Raw genomic sequence first — 20,231 nt, 5'->3', positions numbered from 1 at the left:
GACTATAATCACTAACATTCTTGCATATTTTTTCACCTGAAGGAGAAAAATACAATACATTTTACAGGGTTATGCTAATACCCTGAATGATATAAAATATTATTATAGTAGTTAATGGTAACAATAACAACAATTATATTAATGTTCTGCATTTGTACCCCCAGTAGGGCATCCATTAATTAAATTGAAAATCTTCCTGCTATGGCATTGTTCATTGAAATCAAAGTGACAGAAATGAAGAAAGGCTAACAAAACTTCAGTGATACTGAACTTATCCTTCCTCTAAAGGAAAAGGATGGATGATTCTTCTGTTTGAGGATATCTTTTCACCAAATTATATTTTTTGTGTTAACATGACTGGGAATCTTGAAAAGATGGTGTCAATAATCTCTTTAAACACTGAAACAAATGTCCTCAACAAAACCATGTGTAACAGAACTGTTGCTCAATCCAGAGCCTCAGTGTCCAGAAGGAATTAAACTTTAACAAGGAGACAGGTGGATAAACAACTGGCAAAACATCAGGTTTGTTATGGGACATTCTGCAGCCCAAATACCTGTCCCAGGTTCTCCCACAAGATCCTGTCATGCTAACTAAGCTTTGGCACAGATCATCTGCCACAATAACTTATTATTTCATGATGAGCTCAGATCTCAATGAGTATGCCAATTATACCCCAAAAAGCTGTCAGCACCGCTTGCTAATGGAATTCTGCTGCAAAATTCTAACATTAATAATTTCAATAGCAAGTGCTACATTGGATAGGGCAGCTATCTACATTAAAGAGTATTTTTTGGTCAACTCCCATAAAACTACACTTCACCCATCAATGAAATAGGAAAAGACAGTAAAACATCACAAAAAGCTGAAATTAGTCATACCTTTGAAAGAACTATGTAGTGATTTTAATAATAAAATAGTTACAATTTAGGTCACTGAAAAGGGATCCATCATTATTCACTGAAATTACCATCTTACTATCCAATACAGCACTTCTTTAAAAATACATACAGCTATATTGGAAGTGAGACAGAAGAATAGAGACCATCTAAGATTGATGATTTGACCTGTTAAATATTCAGATCCATATTTACAGCTCTTCAGCTCTAGGAACTTGCTAAGCTGGGACTGGAAAACAGCAATTTTGCCCTTAATTCAATGGTATGGTGCAAGCTGACTTCAGTTTCCCAAAGCTATCTGATAATCCAGTGTCTTCTGTGAAATGAGCTGGAAATGTCTTAATTCCAGCATTGTTCACATCACAGGAGAGCTGCAAAGGCACTTTTCCAGCAGCATTAGCACTCATCTACAAAGCCTGAATGACTTCTGGAAGTTACAGCTCCAGTGGCAGCAGCAGTATCTCCATTCTGTGGGGAAGCAGGGCTGAGTTGCTTTACCATGCTTTGTACCATCGTGGAACTGCCACATCATCTCTCACATGTCAGTCACAAATGAAAGAAAAACCTGACTGGATGAATGCCTCGTGTTATCTGCATGACAACACTGCTACACATCAGGATTATTATTTTTTTTAATCCAGAGAGAAAACAAAAGGGGTAATAAAAGGAAGAATTATCTGGGTATCTACTGGTGATTAAGCGACAGAGAAAACAAGCTGCTGCAGGTTTCTTTGTTTTCTTGTAAACAGTCAAAGCATTTCAACATCAGCACATCAGAGGCACTGCAAAGAACTCCTCCTGCTCGGCAAGAACTGGCTCCTGCTCTAACTGGGGTCACCACCCTGACGTGCTGCAAACAGAGGGAAACGGATGAGAGGAGAAACAGAACTCCAAATCTATTGTGGGGGAGCAGGTTTGAAGTCTGAGCAGACTAACAGCTAATTAAATCACTTCATTTATAACAGGAAGTGAAATTAAGCATTATTAAAGATTTCATGCACTGTTAGGCATCCTGAACCAAATTCCATTGTTGCTTGCACTCTGAAGAGATGATTTTTGCAGTCCCCAGTGATTTCAACATAGAATTGCCAATATGTTTCTAAAATGAAGATACTGAACTTGAAGCTAGAAGATTCATGATTGCTCTTGCATGTTGGTCTTAGTAAAACTTACATTCTTTTCAGCTTCTTGTACTGGGTGAAAGCTCCAGGGGGAATGATTTTGATGAGGTTTTGTTCCAAACGTCTGAAAACAAACAAAGCAATAAACATGTTAACTACACAGCTACAGCAGAGGAATCACATTAATTATGACAGCACAGTTTATATAAATATAAAGCAATTTTACAGGGTCTTATGCAAAGCATGTTTTTATTTTGAAGTCCACTAAATAGAGAAAATACTGAGAAAACGACTTAGAAAAATAAAATCATCTCTCTGGTTGCTTAATTGGTCTAGAAGAATGTCACAAGCTGAGGAAACTGGATTTTTAAGACTCATGGAATTAATAAATAACAGTAGGCACATTTTAAAGTTAAGGTAGAAAATAGAAAATACAGATGCTTTCCTTAACTAGCTGTTGTAAACAGAATGTAGCTGTTTAAATGGACAGCTGGGCTAGGCTGTGACAGCTTAATAAACAGATTAATAACACAATCAGACCAATTCAGGAGCAACAACCTGGGAGTATGCTAGAAACCAAAGCGAATTCACTGCAAGATGAATTCATATTTTTAAGAGGGTGGGGAGCATTTTATGTTTTAAGGGTAAAAAAAGAGAACTGCATCTTCCTATTCCAACTACCAAATACTTAAGTTTTTCTAAAATATGGTCCAGACTACATAAAAAGTCTGCTGTTTTTATTTCTAGTATTTGACTTGAAAGAAGTATTCTTTATGAAGTACCATAAATGCATGTATCACTAACATAAAATGTAAGCAGCTTTAAGACACCGCCTACAGCAACCACTGAGATTAATTTCTGTTCCTTCCCCACAGTACTTTAAAGTATTTGTCAGCAAGTTCCCTGAATTCCCGCTAAAAGAAATGGCTTCTCCTCAGATGAACTTCAAATATTCATCTCCATTAGAAATGTAAAAGTGGATCCTCAAACAACAAATTCCACTGACCATGGTAGCTAAATTTCTACTGTGCTGGGACTGAGACCAAAATGTGGTTTCACCTTGCTCTTATTTATTATTGAAATGTTGTGTATTTTTTTCACTGAAGTGTCTTAAAAAGCAACAGTTTTAATCATAAAAGATCTTTGGTTGAAAATGGCTTAGAATTGAAATAGAAAAACATATTGGAATGATGGAATGAGGCACTCCAGTCATTTCAAGTTGCTGCAGCAATGCAGATGAGAGAAAAAAAAACAACTTTAGAACCAGGAATGACAATAAAGTGAAAAGGGGGAAGGGAGAAATAAATCAAGGTTTGCAAAGTACTAGGGAAGAGTAGAAAGAAAATGTGTAAGCTCTCTATCCCTCTGGTGATCTGTGCTTTTATAAGCAAAAGAAAAAAAAATCCCCTCGAAAATAAGGTAATTTGCCAGTTCATTTATACTCTAAGAAGCTATTTAAGTACAAATATTTTGATATTTGCACAGTCAGCTTGTACAGCCAATGTGCTCGCCCTCTTTTATATCTGTGGCCATCTATTTTTTAAAGGTTGTGATCAGCGTTAATTCTATTCGTTGTTTTGTGATCTGAATTAGTGTCTGAGACTTCCCTTCCAGTCGGTCTAAATATACCACATTTCATTTCTGGCAAGTCCACAGTGCAATGCAAATTGCTGCGAGCTCCAGCACGCCACTATTGTTGGGTGTTTGTCACCAGAATTAGCAGCACACACTCTTCCCATAAAGGCTTTTTGTCAGCTTGCCAGCCGGGTGTTCAACTCCTCCCAAGTGTTTCTGTGCAGGCACTTGGAGGAACAAAAGAGGGTCATGCCTGCCCGATTTCCTGGCCCTGGGGATGGAAACTGGGGGCTCAGCCATCCTGCACACCAGGAAACATGCAGTCCTTACAGGGAAACCCGAATACAGGGATGGGGGGGAACGTGGAGCTCTTTACAAGCAAAATTCCCAGGCAATTTTAGTGACTCAAGGGTGGAAATATACACAGAGTTTTCTCTCCAGAGAGGGTGAAAAAAATATCCAAAATTGGAATAGTTAGCCACAGGTCCCAAGTAATAAAAAAAATGAAATTAAAAAAAAAATAAAATAAATAAATAAAAAAGAAAATAAAAATAAATTTCTAGGAAAAGTGGAGAGGAAGGCAGAAACAGGAGTTATTTGAGAGTTGCATTCTGTAGCTACCTAAAGAACTCTTGACCCTTTCCTACAAAATCTGCAGCAGATGGCCTGTACAGAAATAGATGGACAAGGCTCTTGACATCTGCTGCTGTATTTCCACCACAGCACCTGACATTGTTTTATTCCACGAATCCCTTTGCAAATGAAGGACTAAAGAATCTCCTGACACGTTCTGCTCAGTGCACTGCACCTTGCAGATGGCACCAGAGCAGCACCACGGGCCCCCATCAGGGTGTGTGGGCAGGTGGGCTCCAACCTGGGCACAAACCAGTGCACCAAGTCCAGGGCTGCGTTAAATAAGCCTGTGCTTTAACAGAATGAAGTATTGACCTGACTTCTATTTACTTTTTACATAAATGCATGTTTTAGAGTGGCAGACCTAGCCTGAAAAACACAATGCAGTTTCACAAGTAAAATAACAGGAAACACATTGTTTGTATTAATACTTTACTCTTTCACCTTGTTTAGCCCATACATGACATGCTGAGTAAAGCAGACAATTAAAATTCTCAAGAAATTCTAGGTTCTGCCAGGAGGGGAGCTGGAAATTTCAGGGTGGTGAAGGCCTAACTAGAAACCATACAATGGGAAACTGCTAGAGATGTCATCTTTGAAATAAAGTGAAAAACAGTATTCTTACCTAATATTGGCCTTTTTTCCTCCAAAAAGTGAGAAAGTGTAAATTTTACAGCCACATTTTATTTCTGAGAAGAAATAACTAGATTACCTAGAACATGACCTTTGGAAAAGTGTGGTTTTTATGGTGTATCCCTATACTATGTATGGAGTGCTGTCATACACTATAAAACCATCTATGCTAGTGCAAAGCAACATCTGGGAGTTCATTTTTTGGGGGGTATTACCAGAATATACTATAAAATAATTTTACAATACATTTGAGAAATCTGTACAGGACACAGAGTCCTAAAAAGCTAAATTTTGATAATTTAAACTACCTCCCCTCCCGTTAAAGGCTTCTTACACTCAACAAAATTTTTCTTGATTCTCCTGTGGTATTTCATACTCAGCTCTATCTAAGAGACTTGCCAAGCAGAATTCCCAAAATTGATAAAGTGAATTGGTCCTGTTCCAACTCCCAGAGGTTTTTGTTGCTCCTCTGTTGCCCCTGGGGCTGTGCCATGTCACCTGCTGCCAGCTGAGTGCTGAGATGACCTGAGGCACATCTCCCCCTCCCCACACACAGCAATGCTCTGTCTGCCTCTCCCAGCTTCATTTTAGAGGCTTTGACAACAACATCAAAGGGCAGGAACAATTTCCTTTCTCTTCTCTAATATATCATCAGAGATTGGAAAGGATGAGGGCCCACTGGATTCAGATCCATTTTTTCTTGTCATAACATGATTCTAGACAGGATAAAGTTCTCCTTCTTCCCACTTTTTTTTTTTTAATGACTTTGCAGCAATGAGAGCAAAAAGTAAACATATCAGAGAAAAAACAGAACAAAACAAACCCGGGGAAACCATGCAGTTAAAGATGAAAAACTATCCCGGGGTAAAGAACAAGCACTCAAATTCCCATGCTAATCCATCTCAAAGTTCACTGAGGTGCAAATCTTTTCATCACCTCCTCCCGTGGCGCCTGCATTGCTCACGCCCAGGATGGCAAAACCAAAAGGATAAAAAACTCTGCCTAACAGGGACTTAGCAGAGCCAGCTCACACTCAGGAGTGATGAAGCCATTCATCTTGAAGAGTGATTCCCCCTGCAGAGTCAGGGAGACAGACGTATTAATTTGGGCTTTAACTATCTCCCTTTCATTGAGGGAAAGAAAGAATTTGTTATTTGGGTCTCTAATGGAGCAGTTTGCTAGCAATTTTCCCATTTCAAACACTGTCTCAGCTGCTAATGTGCAATGTTTTGTCAAGCTTACCTACCCATAACATAGACAAATCACTACCTTGGAGAAAAAGAGAGGGAGGGAAGCATCAGTACTGATAATTCTCAGCTGTCAGATGAATAGAGCCTACAAATGAGACAGCCACGCTCTATTAACAGTGCCAGGAGCTGTGTCACCAGTGTCCCTGGGCATGGGGCAGGCGCTGGGCCCTGCTGGGACACAGAGAGGATGAGCCAGGCTGTTCCGGGGCTCTGCTGGGCTGCCATGGCTCAGCCCCGAGCCAAAGCCACCTCAGAGAGAGGGAAACCAACCTGTGGCACTGGCAGGACACACACAGCCTGTGTGAAGGGTGCTGGGAAGGGCAAAATCCCTCATTTTCCCCTCCCTATAAGCAGGGATTTGCAGGGAACTGAGTGGGAAAGGAAGGAGCATTGACATCCACCATGGTGACACGTGGTGGTGTTCACAGGGGTCCCAGGATGAGGGAAGAGATGAGGATCTGACTCCAAGTTTCAGAAGGCTTGATTTATTATTTTATGATATATATTACATTAAAACTATACTAATAGAATAGAAGAAAGGATTTCATCAGGAGGCTAGCTAAGAATAGAAAAGGAATGATAATAAAATCTTGCGACTGACTGAGACAGTCTGAACAGCTGGACTGTGATTGGCCATTAATTAGAAACAACCACATGTGACCAATCACAGATGCACCTGTTGCATTCCACAGCAGCAGATAACCATTGTTTACATTTTGTTCCTGAGGCCTCTCAGCTTCTCAGGAGGAAAAAATCCTAAGGAAAGGATTTTTCATAAAACATGTCTGTGACAGTGACAGAAGCCAGGGATGGGGAGAACAGTTTGGATTAGGAATGAGGAAATTTCTAGAGAACACAACAATCAATCCAGGGACTGAAACAACTGGATTATAAAAAGCTACTTGGACCATTATTCCATTTATCTCATAAGTTAGGTTCTCATGTATTATCATGCATTTTGGTCTCTGATGAAGAAAAGCCTACAGGTGTATTTTCACTGTTCAAGCTGAATAAACCATACTAAATAAATCACCATCATACATGGTCTTATAACTACAGGTATGAGCTGGATCTGATCCCTGCCCTGACACCTTTCATTGCCTCTTCATCCGACACACAGTCTTTACTCCTGGCATGCCCTGCAGGTTTGGGTAGCTGCACTGAGTATTTACCCAGGACAGCCCTGGATGGGAGAGAAGGGAGGAATCCTGCCCTGCAGTCACAGTCAGGACTTGCAGCTCATCCAGCAGCAAAACCTGAAACAGCCTCGGTGCAAGGCCAAACCTGCAGGTCTGCTGGTTCAGAAAGTGCTCATGGACACATATCCCAGGGAACAGCTTTTTGTGTCTCTCACCCCTCAGTCACCAGGAAAACAAAAAAAAGAAAACAAAGTTTTGTAGAAAACAAAGTGCTTTGGGGTGGCAGGGCATGGAGCATTTCAGATGTCTGTGCTCACTGCTTGTTTGAACAGTTAAAGCCTTCACCCTCCACCCCAGCCAGAATCTACCACCACTATGAAACCCCTAAACAAATTGGGTCCTCCAAGACTTTTATCCTGCTGCCTTTCATTACAGCACCTGAATGACTCCCAAATAAAATTAAAAATACACATTATAAATGCCTCTTATGGAGTCTGCCTCAGGAAATGGAGAGCTGAGAGCCAGTAAAGCATCCACCTGCATTAATAAAGGTGACAACTGGAGTTTCCCTTCATATTCCCTTTGCTGTTGATTTTCAGGTCTAGCTGTCGAGCTCCTGCTGTAGTTTTAGACTGGGCTGCTTCCTAACAACTCACCTGAGGGCAGATCTTCAAGAGACAAAATCCTATCAGCAGTGAAGTGACTTGTCAACATAAATCTACCTGGGAAGTTACACAGATAATTCTCCTCACCAAAAGACATCTTTGAGAATGAAAACAGATGTTTTGATATGTTCCTGATACCCTGGTGTTATTCTAAAAGCAGTTCTGGTGACATTGGATCTTCTGACACACTGCAGTGAGTTTAGTTTCAGCTGTATAGCTGAGCAGTTGCTCAGGTATCAGCTGAATTTGTGATGGCAGCCACATTAGAAATCTATTCTCTCTGTTGTAGCACATTAATTTTGCATTAAATATAGCACAGGCAACCAGGAAACCCCAGAGAAATCCACAGACTGGTATTTCACAAAGCATCTTTTGAAAAAACACCAATGTCTCTCTAACCACATTAACAGGAGAATGAAGCATTGTTCTGCCAAACCTCAAAGTTTCTCCATCTAACACTGTGACAACTCCATATTTGTGGTGGGAAATTTTGGACCTTCTCATCACCTTCCATTGCAATGTCCCTGCCAGTCTAATCCATGTATTTTCCTTTCTCTATCCCTGGCTGAGGGCACAGGCTCCCCCTGAGCTCCCTGCACACCTGCAGGAATGCTGCTGGGTTGTGCCCAGAGGTAAAAGTCCAGGTGAGCTCCCCTGAGCCAACCCCTGTGAGGGTGTTCAGGGTAAATCAGAAGCTGTTTTGGGGGTGCAATACAAAATAATGCCTCCCTGCTTTGATTCTACACTAGACAGGTGACTTCCCATCTCAGCTGACTTTATTGGGGCATGTGGGCTTGGGATCAGGGTTTGCAGGAAGAATTTCACCTCTGTGCAGGACAGTGGCTGTGAACACAAATGCAGGAAGCAGAGTCCTGAGGTTGGAGAGATCTGGCAATTTCCAGGTCCCTGCTGGTTATTCCATCCCTCATCCAAGCAGCACATGAGTTCAGAGTTGGTGTTTCTGAGATGAGTTCAGAGTTGGTGTTTCTGAGATGAGTTCAGAGTTGGTGTTTCTGAGATGAGTTCAGAGTTGGTGTTTCTGAGATGAGTTCAGAGTTGGTGTTTCTGAGATGAGTTCAGAGTTGGTGTTTCTGAGATGAGTTCAGAGTTGGTGTTTCTGAGATGCTGTGGGGTAGTGACCAGCAGGGACATGGATCCCACACCTGGCACCCAGGGACTCCAGCTCAGACCCAGGGATTTGGGTTCAGAAGGCTCCAAAGAGACCATCCCCAGGGTGCTGCCCAGCTCTGGTGTTCACTTCCAGCCCAGCATCTGCTCTGAGCCCCACTCCACTCTGCTGAACACTTTTCACTGACTTTTTTATTGGGATTTTTTTAGTGGGGTTGTTTTAAAATTGGGTTTGGTTTTTTTTGTTCTGAAGGGAGACAGAGAGTTTCTCTAGCACCTGTATGAAAGCAATCAATCACCAGTGGTTGAACATGGTAAATATAAACCTGTAGGAGAGTTTTTAACAAGCCAAACCCAGAATATTTGGTTCACTGAGAAGCTCTGTGAGGTCCCAGAAAGACTAACCCCTAGACACATCACATTGTTGTTTAATTATTGCTTGAGGAGGTCAGTCCTGACCACCCTCTAGTGACTTTCAATTATTTCAAGAAACTTCCAGCCCTGATCATTTCCCATGTTTTCTCACAATGCTGTAACTAGCTCAGGGATCTGAGAATTTCAAGCTGATTTGCATTTTATTTGTCAAATTGTGACAAAAAACTGTACTTTTAGTGAAAATGGAAGTAAGCTGACAGAAAAAACCAAAAAGTTATTTTTTTAATCTCTAATCTAACTTATTGTTAGGAGCTGTGTACATTCTATACATCTGTTTTTACTGCACGTTTACAATACTGACAAGGAAAAGGCAGAACACCAGAAATTAGCAGGAAAATTAAGTAGCTGTTTGGTAGTTGAAATTCTGCCACCTGTAATATTTTCTCAGCAGATTCTGTTATTTGACAATAGACATTCCTCAAATCCTTTCTTATTTTCGCAGTCTTTTTAAGCAAAATAAACAGAACATATGTTACCCAAAAGACAATTAGTATTTCATCCAGTAAAAAATCTGATTAGTATATTTTATGTCAAAGTTGTGATTTTATGCTCTCTATTTTATTTTCTGTAATTGCTTTTCCTCTTCATAATCAGCTTTAAGAATGTATACACTCATTATATACTGCAATCTCCTTATTTTGCTTGGCAACACAGGAGCTTTGCAGTGAAATTTGTATTAGATAAAACATATATGCCTTTTGGTTATACCATTAATTTTTATTAGTAATTAGTAATTTGTGTTTATACTGGACTGAAGTGATATCTCTGGGAAAAAGAGACTAGACATACACACACAAACCCAAACAATCCTAAACCAAACTAAAAACCAAAACAATCTCAAATATTCAAACCTTTTAAGTTTAATCCTACACAGCTTGCCTGAGTAAATTAACCTGTACATAACTTTTTTTGTAAAAGAAATCTCCCAATTATAAAAAAGCAGTGAAGAAGGTAAAAATTGATATGGCTGAAATGAAAATTACCATGTGTATGAGACCTAGAAATTTATCAAAACAAACCCACCTTCCTGTGCCTGCAGATGACATTGGTTACACAACTTCAGAAATAAAAGTAAAGATGTAAGAAATAAATCTGCCTTGATCTTGCAGCAGAAACTCCCTGCTGTTTCTGCTTGTTTCTAAAACTGTGAAATGCAGCTTTCTGTTTTCCTTAATTTGTCTCAGCACAGAAAACACCTTTATTCTTAAAATTTTCCATATATTTTTATTTTCTTCACTGACTATCAATCTAAAATATTTATAATTTCTTTATTATTTTTGTGTTTTGAACTCAACAAAAAATTTTCTACATATCTTTGGCCCGACAAAATAAACTTCTGTGGAATGCTAGACACAGTTTGCCTGGTGAGATCCAGAAAAAAGTAGTCAGGTTAGACATGAGAAGCTATCCAGAGCCAATTTACAGCAGTGAATGAAAATCTTATTATAGGATTCCACTACAGGAGCCAAACTGATTCCCCAGGCAGAGAAGTTGCCACCAGAGGCAATTATGGAGCATTTACTGCAGGTTCAAAAATACTCTGCTGGCTTCAGCTGCAGTATTTACTGGAAGCCTGGGAAAATTATTATAATTTTCTTTCAGGAGGAAGAACAATGTTAAATTAAAAACTGTCATTTCTTTTTCCATGAAGTTTATAGTTCCTACACATTTATATTCTTGATAAAACTTCTTGCCTTTATGAAACTGAGAACTTCAAAGCCAATTGTTAATAAACATGAAAATGCTGTCATGTAGTTAATTTATAATTTATATAACAAAAAAATTATTCTTATTACAATGAATAGTTACTGGTGCTCAATCTTTCTATAATAGCTTTTCTGACTTTATTTTAGTTAGAGGAAAATTAATTTTGAATACACCAGTAACTTAAACACCCAGGAATTGTTCATCACCCTCTTCAAATCATAAAAGCTTCCTAAAGATTCCCAGCTAAGTCCTAGCTGGCCTGAAATGCACATTCCTGCAGGTTCTGAAGAACAGAGAAGGCAATTTCTTCCTGAGACAATTCCTGAAACAACAAACACAGCAAACCTGTCTGCCTCCAGGTCTGCAACACTGCCCAGCACAGTGGGACCCTCATGACATTAAATTTGTCAGGAAATCATTCATTAAAGGTAGAACAAGTAGAACATTACATTACAGAGCGATCATCTTGCAGAAAATTAGGTTTGTGCTCATTTTGCCAGAACCAGGAGAAAACCAACATTTCATTTTTCCTGCGCTCCAACTCTAGAATTTTTCCTAAGAGTAGAAATTCTGCACCAAAATCACGTGCTACTTATACCTACAAAAACATCAGCCACCAATTCAGCTATCAAAAGTGAAAATGCTAAACTGAACCCATGTGGAACAAGTGACTAAAACCAACCTTAGGCCAAGCCTAGGTGCTGGTGGAAGGGCTGCCATCCCTGTTTGCTGTGCCCAGCTGCCAGGAGAAGCTGTGGTTATTATCTCAGCACACATGGTGCCTAAACTGCACTTTTCCTTCAGGGACTGGCAGCCTCTTTACTGTCTGGAGAACTGCATCAGCATTTAAACAAATGGTTTGTGACTGTTTCTGAATCAGGTGCATCCTACCCAGCTTTATCTTGGCTCATTCAATTCTATTTCTCTTAATCTCACCAGACACAGGGCATGGTACAGGTAAATGACGACGGTGAAACAAACTTGACATGAACAGATCTCAGACCTGTTTCAAGATTTAAGGATATACTTTACATTCTGGAGTTTGATTTATAAGTCTGCAGATGACTGAGACTTGGCTTTTCAGAGTAATTAACAGTGCACAGCACAAAGTGTTCAAAGCACAGTGCCTGTTGACTTTTGCTGCAGCTGTGAGTCCTCAGCACTGCTGAATGTCTCAGCTGAGTCAGCCAGAACTGAGATTACATCACCAGTGACCACCCAAGGAAAGTTTGTGCAAGTCACTTGCCCAGAATCAATTAGTAAACCAGTGGCAAGAAGAGGAACTGCCCAATTCTCTGAACAGCATTCACGAGATTACCTTCCCCACAGTCCCCATTTTACAATTTTCCTGTTTCTGCAGCAAGTGAACAGACCCTGTCTATACACACAGGCTCCCTCCCTACACATCCCTGATGCATCCCTAGGCAACAAGAAATGAATCCAAGCTGTCAACAGCAGCATGAGACTGTGCTGTTGTTGAAGTGAATATCAGCACAAATACACACAAAAGCTTCAAATGACAACTGCAGCTACAAACATTAACTTTGGCATTTTCTAGTATTTTCCAGTTTATTTCTTTTTACTTAAAAAAAAACCTCCAGACATTTAATTCAGTGGCCTCAAACCCAAAAGCTGAAATTACTGATTCCATCACAAGGAAACTCAAGTGGAACAGAAGTCAGAAACCCAGACCCCTGTAGTGCTCTCTGACTGGAACAGCAGCAGTGCAAACAGGAGCTCCCTGTGTAGTGTAAGAGTTAATCTGTGCCTAGACAATCCCTAATGCACAGGGACAGACACTCAAATTGTTGTTGGGTTTCCCAAGTACATGGTGAGGGGCAGGAAGGCTCTCCAAGGTAAATGTGCTCCACCTTTCCCTGTGTCCCTCTGTCCTGCCCCAGTGTCCCGGCCCTCCTGCCACCCTACACAGCTGGTGTCCACTGGCACCAATCTCAGGCCTTGTCACCAAATATTCCTCACTTTCTCAGACTCACAGCACTTTGCTCACTCTGTCTCCATTTCCTTTGTTCCCAATTCTTCTCCTTATGTGTTTGGTTGTTTCCTCATTTCAGTTCACCCTTCTTTTCCCATCACTTTCTGTACTGGGCTCAGCTTGTTTACATTCTCTCAAGCATCCCAACCACAATCCAGGCTCTAGCTTTAGCAAATTAATTCTTTCTTTTAAGCAATCTGAAGATCCTTCAGAGAAGCAGCACCCAGTGCCAGTGGTTGCTGCTCCAGCATCTGCCTCCAGGCATGAGCACCCTCTGGCAGCAGGAGGGGGCTGTGTCCTGCCTTTGGGGGACTGTGCCCTGCTTTCACTCAGAAAAGTCTTTTGCCAGCTGTTATCAATCACAAAGGTACAAATGGTAGTCCCTGCACCACTGTTTTAAGGTGTATAACATCCTCAGACAAGACCTGCCCAGAATTCACATCCTAAAACGCTGCAAGCCTTGCTTGCAGTGATAAATAAAAAATGAGTGCATCAGTCTGAGGCAGACAAACAGCATGAAAACTTCCTTCTAAAGAAGGGGCAAAGGAAGAGTGTTGTGAGGTGGGAAAAGATCCATAGGGGGTTACTGCTCCTGCCCATGACTGGGAGGCATCAAACAAACGTGGCAGGCAGCTCATGGAAGCAAATTCTGTTTGAAACAGTACAGCCAGGGCTGGCAGTGCCCTCACCCCCTGTGCCCACATCTGCACAGGCAGGAAAGCTGTCCTTTGGCTGATTGATGCCAGGGAATCATCAGTGACTGAGAAGGGATCTGTCCAGCCCATGTCCTGAGCCCAGAGCAGCCCCAGCCCTGTGGTTACAGGTCTCTGCTATCCCCTGGCTCTGTGGGCTGAGCTGTCACTCTGTTTGACAGGCACTGCCTGCAAGGTTGGGATCAAGTCTGAGCAGAAAAAAAAATTCTCGGGAGACTTTATCTCCTCTCTGTTGGTCATCCCTCCTTCCCTACACCTCTCCAGCATTGAGCCCCTTCTGCACCATGTTCCCTATTTACCTTACATGCATTGTCTCTCACCCTTTCTAAATAACTGCAATCTCTCCTTTTATTGTAGATGCTGTCCCAATATAGGGAATGACTGTTTTGTTCATGTACCAGCAAAACTCCACACCATATGCATTTTGCTATTTCTTTTCATTAAATGCTGCCAGGTGCTTAATGACTTTTGTTTTCACCCAAGTAGTCATGCAAAACTTTTCTGTGCTTATTCTCATGTATTTCTCTATGGCACAAACTGTTCATTTCTCCTCTGAAAAGCAAACCAGAACCACTTTGTAAGCAGAGACTCTTTTGTAACACTCAGCACACAGTCTGTATTCCTCAGCTTCAATTTCTCATAACTCATTTTTCCTCAGTCAATTTGGCTGCTGCTGTCAGCTCCCAACTGAACAAGAAGCTTTATAAAAACCAAATTGCATTCTCTACATTCTTGCTACCTATTTTATGAAATTATGAAAAAGCAAGTCTGGGATACAGATTTCTAGCTTTCCTAAATTGCTTACTTAGTAGCTAACATTCTTGCAATGAAGTCCTTTACCTGGAGGAGTAACAGAGTAACACTACAGACTTCTAATTCATATGTGGGAGAGGGAAAATTAGCATCATATGATGCTTGTTTGATGTCCCATGACAAGTGAGTTTCCTGGTTTGTGATGGGTTTTTATCAACAAAAACAGTCTTAGGACTTTTTGGCAGCTTTGTCAGAGAAGGTTCTGCCTACCCATGCTAATGAAGAAAGGTAGGAAGGCTGAATAAAAGATCTTTAATTAATACTGAAACAGAGTGAAATGTAGGTCGCCTTTAACAACTGTATTAGAGCAACAGCTGTGTGTTTCATTTTTGTAGAACAGTTTGTAAGTCAAGTGTTCTTAGCAGAGCAATTTGGATTACAAGGAAATACTGAGTTAGGGGGAAATACAAGACCAAGTTGAATTCAATGTTCTTTGGGGTTCTTATGCCCAGAGCATTAGAAGGACACACAGACAATGAGAGGGCTGGAGCCCCTCTGCTACTGAGAAAGGCTGGGAGAGCTGGGGGAAGAGAAGGCTCTGGGAAAACCTTAAAACCTTTTCCTAAAGGGAAAATACCTAAAGGAGAGCTGGAGAGTGACTTTGGACAAGGGCCTGGAGTGACATGACAAGGGGGAATGACTTAAAACTGACAGAGGAGAGGGTTAGATGGGATACTGGAAAGAGATTCTTCCCTGTGAAGGTGGTGAGGCCCTGGCAGAGGGTGCCCAGAGAAATTGTGGCTGCTCCATCCCTGGAAGTGTCCAAGGCCAGGCTGGATGGAATTTGGAGAAACTTGGGATAGTGGAAAATGTCCCTGCCCAAATCTGGTAGGATTGCTTCCAACCCAGAACACCCCACAAACTTATGAATTTATGCTTTATCATGGTAAGTTTTGCTGTGTACCAGTATTTCTACAGCAACAAGAGGTGGATAAGTCCAGTGAGCATGCAAATATCTGAATTTATACTGTGCAGACTGTAAAAGCTGGCTGGATGTCAGAAAACTCAGTATGACAAGAACCTAAATAGGAAAAGGATTGATCTGCATTCCCTGTGGACTAAGCACAAGTAAAATGGTTTAATGTAACAGTATTTCAGGACCACAGTAGTATGAAGTCATGGACACAGAAATAGATGGTTCTAATTCCTAGAGGTAGTAAAGGCAAACAAGTCTATAAAACAAGCATCTGATTCCACAACACAAGTCACAAAACTGTTAAAGAACTAGAAATAACAATGTGGAAGACAAGATACAGAAGGTAAAATCAGCAGAAACAATGTGCTCTGATGTTCTAATTCATTATAAAAGCATCCTGGCAAGCTAAAAAGGTGTCCCTCCATCTCATGGGGAAATCACTGACTAGAAATACGAAAGGACTGTGTATTTTCATTTGCTGACTGCAATTCCAGGTTTGTGAGATGTAAACACAGTCTGAACTTAAAGCCCCAAGAATTTTATCGTGCTTTCAGGTAGGACAGTACCAAACTATCTTAATTTACATTTAAAAATGGTTTGAGCCCTTAGATCAAAAGAACAAATCAGAGAGGACAACTACAACATACCTGACAACTACTTAGAACAGCTTTTAAAACAGACACCTCTCTTCCACGCAGGAGGCCGTGACACGGGATAAAAATGGAGAGAAATGGAAGAGATTTGTGCATGAGAGTGGCACTTACATCTCCCAGATGTCCTCGGGGAGGTTGGCTGGGATCTCTGTCAGGCCCCTGCCCCTGCAGTCCACCACGTTGTTGCTGCAGGTGCAGGCAGAGGGGCAGGAGACGGAGCTGGCGCTGCACGACGGCGGCTCGGACTGGGGGCCTGCACACAAGGAACACATTCCAGGCTTTAAAAATGATTGTGAGACTTTAGCAACGAAATCATATGGGTTTTGCAGATCCTCTTACTATACAAAGTAATCATTTATTTGCAAGTGAATATAATGTTCTACAAATCAGCTGCAGAGAAAACATGTAAAGTGTGTTCTTATTCCTCCTCAGCCTCCACTCCATCAGCCTCTTCCCCTCATGAACACTGCCTTCATGCTCACCCATATCAATTCATTCAAAGATTTTTAAATTAAGCTTTAGAATCAAGTAGCATTTCCAAATTTCCAAAAGTTATCTTTCTCCAGAAGTTTCCATTACACAAACACTTCTTGAGTACTTTTACATACTGAGAGAAGACTCTCATCAGAGACAACTTATGTTTTTGAAATAAGGAAACCTGTTATGGTGTGAAGACTGGGAATATAAAGTCAGCTTTTTTTCAAGATCAGACAATGCAGTTAATGGAACCATAAAAAGAATCTAGAAAAACATAAGTTCAAACTTTCAAACTCTTGCTCAAGCTAGACACAAAGACACAAAGCTACACACAGAGCAAAGGTATAGCACGAGGACATTGCTCTATACAAATTCTAGTCAATTCATTAGATTGAGGCTTCATTAAGTGTCATTACATTTTTTTGAAACTGTAGCAATTATGTCAATTTTACTCAAATGGTTATGATTCCTACATTTAAAGTTTTGATATATGCATACATTTAGCCATAGATAAAATGGGTTTGCTATGCTAATTGAGGTTATCAAGATGTAGCAGTTATTGGTTTATTTATAGTGAGTCATATTTCCAAAGTACATGGAACACAAGAAGCCTCAAGTATCTTTATGTTGAGATACAGATGGCTAAATGTGAAGGTTTGTAAGGCTGGTAAGAAGTGACAAAAATTGTATAAGATTGGCCTTTTGGGTGGAAAATTAAACACATCATAGTTGTCAAAACACGAATACATACAAGAATGTGGAAATACTATTCACAAAGCTGTTCATTCTTGGTGTTTTTTTGTCTTTGAAAAACCCATGATGGATACTTTCATGTATTCTAACTACAGCTGACAAAAAGTTTAAAAAACCATACAATTGCACTGGTTTGCAATCCAATGTTCATTAGGACAATTAAAGGTGTTGAACTCTGATGGGAATTAATTTCAATTTGTCTGAGTTTCCTTAAGTTCGAGCACGCTGTCATCCTCTTTAAATATTTTTTTGTAACCAGGGATGACAGAACTGCCTTATATTCAAATATAATGTTGAGTTTCAGGATAAGATCACCATTTCAATTGTGGGCAAAACATTGCCAAATTTGAATACTGGGTTTGAAATATTTTTATTGGTCGATCACCTGACTTTCTGTCAGGACACCAGAAGAAAACTCTGGGTTTCATAGCACTGAGTTTTAAACATAGATGAACAAGTTAACATTGATGTTAATCAGAGCTCTGAGTGGCTGCATTTTGGCAGTCCAGACCTCAGAGCTCCAATCCAGGCATCCAGAAGTTAGATTTTAAGAGGTAGTGACCATGTAGAAATAAATGGATCTCACAGGAAATTTGTGCATGGGCAGGGGTCAAATACATTCTTTATGAGAGTGGGCAGCTGCTTCCACCATGAGATCATCCTAATGACCCTTTCTCTCTGCTAAAATACCCTCTCATTTATAGTCCACTCTCCAGCCACCTTGACAGCTGCAGGTAAGGAGTTTTCCATCATATTTCCATCATGAGTCTTTCATCTCATGACAGAGACCATTTTAGTGTCACCCTGAAGAATCATCTGGGCTAAAAACTACTGTAAAAAGAATTCAATAATGTAATAAAAATCTAAATCCATATGCATATGGTCCAAAGAAACAAATTCATATTTATCAAGCAACCCGAACTTTGATTTTTTCCAGTTTCAAAATCTGATTATTGGTTTAACACAGTCTGTACACATGGCCATGCATTTAACACAGAAGTTAAGTGGTAGCTGTTTGAACTAAAGAGGAAAAACCAATGTCACTAATTAAACATGTACATGGATAACAGGCAGGACAAGCAGCTCTCTTGGGTTTGTTTTCTGGCCATGGAAATGCAGGGCACACATACCACCACTGTCAATTATTAGAATTCCTGCAAAATTAACAGAAATCTGCACAACAGCACTTTGTCTTTCATGGAGTCTAAGGTTTCTGTAAGACTTTAATTGTGACTACTCCCAAAAGTAGTTTATATTGCCTCAAAATGCACACAGCCCTCTGCTGTACGTGTGTAAGAACAAGAGGTTTGTTCTTGGCCCTGATCACCTACATTTTACACTTTCTCTTTGTCTGCCCACCCTCTGTACAATGGCCAAAACAAAATGAAGAACGAGTAACTACAAACAAGCTACGGCAAGCTTTTAGGGACAGGGAGAAATTATCAAATTTGGAAGAAACTTCAGAGCAATCCTTGCTCTCTGGGAGATAATGAGCTGGCAACAAGGTCAAATCTTCCACACAACCATTAACATCTCCATCTCCATCTCTGATGTGCTTTCTGCAGAGGCTTTGTAGCAGGGCAGATCTGCATTTTGCAGTTATAACACCACAACATACCACTGTGGGTTGGAGAAGCAGTAGCACACCCACTTTTTGTTAGGGCACAGCCTCAGAAAGCTGATGTAGTGCCAGGTGGAGCTCTAAGAACCTGCTGCTGACACCTCTGCAGCTGAACCAGCAGCAGGAGGGTCAGGGGGGCTCAGCCCAGCTCCTCCCCAGCTGGGGTGATGTAGCACTGCAGAGCGCCAGGAAAGGCAGGGCATGCAAGGGAGGGTTGGATAAAGCAGTCCAACCCAAGCAGAAAAAGGAGAAAATATAGAAATAAGTCTTTGTGGAACAACAAAGCAGGTAGCAGCAGTAGAATCAGAGAATCATTAAGGCTGGAAAAGTCCTCCAAGAGCACTGAGTCCAGCTATCAGCACAGCACTGCCAGAACCACCTCTAAACCATGTCCCCAAAGCACAACAAGCACATGTCTATCTTCTTCATGAGCAAAAGCAGATCTGGACTGTAAGTTTCTGAGATTTTTAATGATAAAACCACTTTGTGTATAAATCGCTATTATCCTGATGAAATGTTTTTCCTTTGCAAAGAACAAAATACTGTATTACAAATGCACACTCAACAGGCATCTAGCACATATTCCATCAGCTCTCACACAAAAAAATCATCTGTTCAGGTCAATGTTTCTTGAACAACATCAGAAACAGAATTTCAAATCTGATTTGGATTTAACAGCCTCACTTCAATAAGGATCCATTGTTTGCAGATCCACAGAATTAAAGCACAAAAAAATCCAAGGGATTTTAATCAGTTTGATGTTGGCATTGTTGTGGAGAACTGTTTAAAAAAAGACTGGTCAAGAAAACAAGCCTTAGTAGGGTATGGAATATAAAGGTATTAAAATTTGGCTATGACTTTCATAGGTTTGCAGAGTATAAGCATACAGATGATTAAGGGTCCTGATGCACCAGAGCCTCTAAAGAGGGGTATCTGAAACCTAAAAATGAATTTTCCTTTTACTGCCAATACTTTTTCAAAAGCAAAGACACAGGAAAGGCAGAAATATTTCAAGATTTCTCTTTGTGTCCTTCACAAGTGCAGTAAATTCCTCACAGCATGGCTGCAGCAAAAGGAAATGGCCACAGACAAATCAGCTACATTTAC

At 40.6% G+C, this 20,231-nt stretch overlaps 1 protein-coding gene across 3 annotated transcripts in view; it reads right to left on the bottom strand.

Moving 5' to 3' along the window:
• The window catches only part of SLIT3 (slit guidance ligand 3), a 482,483-nt gene that overhangs the window by 160,822 nt on the left and 301,430 nt on the right, over positions 1-20,231 (bottom strand). For all 3 annotated transcript variants that reach the window (XM_030957781.1, XM_030957783.1, XM_030957784.1), the window contains 2 exons: positions 16,385-16,526; positions 2,073-2,144 (listed from right to left, as the gene is read on the bottom strand). In XM_030957781.1, coding sequence (XP_030813641.1) covers positions 2,073-2,144; positions 16,385-16,526 — 214 coding nt within the window. The remainder of the gene's footprint in view (positions 1-2,072; positions 2,145-16,384; positions 16,527-20,231) is intronic.

The sequence above is a fragment of the Camarhynchus parvulus genome, chromosome 13 (assembly GCF_901933205.1).
Source record: "Camarhynchus parvulus chromosome 13, STF_HiC, whole genome shotgun sequence".
Lineage (NCBI taxonomy): Eukaryota > Metazoa > Chordata > Aves > Passeriformes > Thraupidae > Camarhynchus > Camarhynchus parvulus.
The sequence above is the reverse complement of the archived record's forward strand: the minus strand, read 5'-3'. Positions and strand labels throughout refer to the sequence as shown.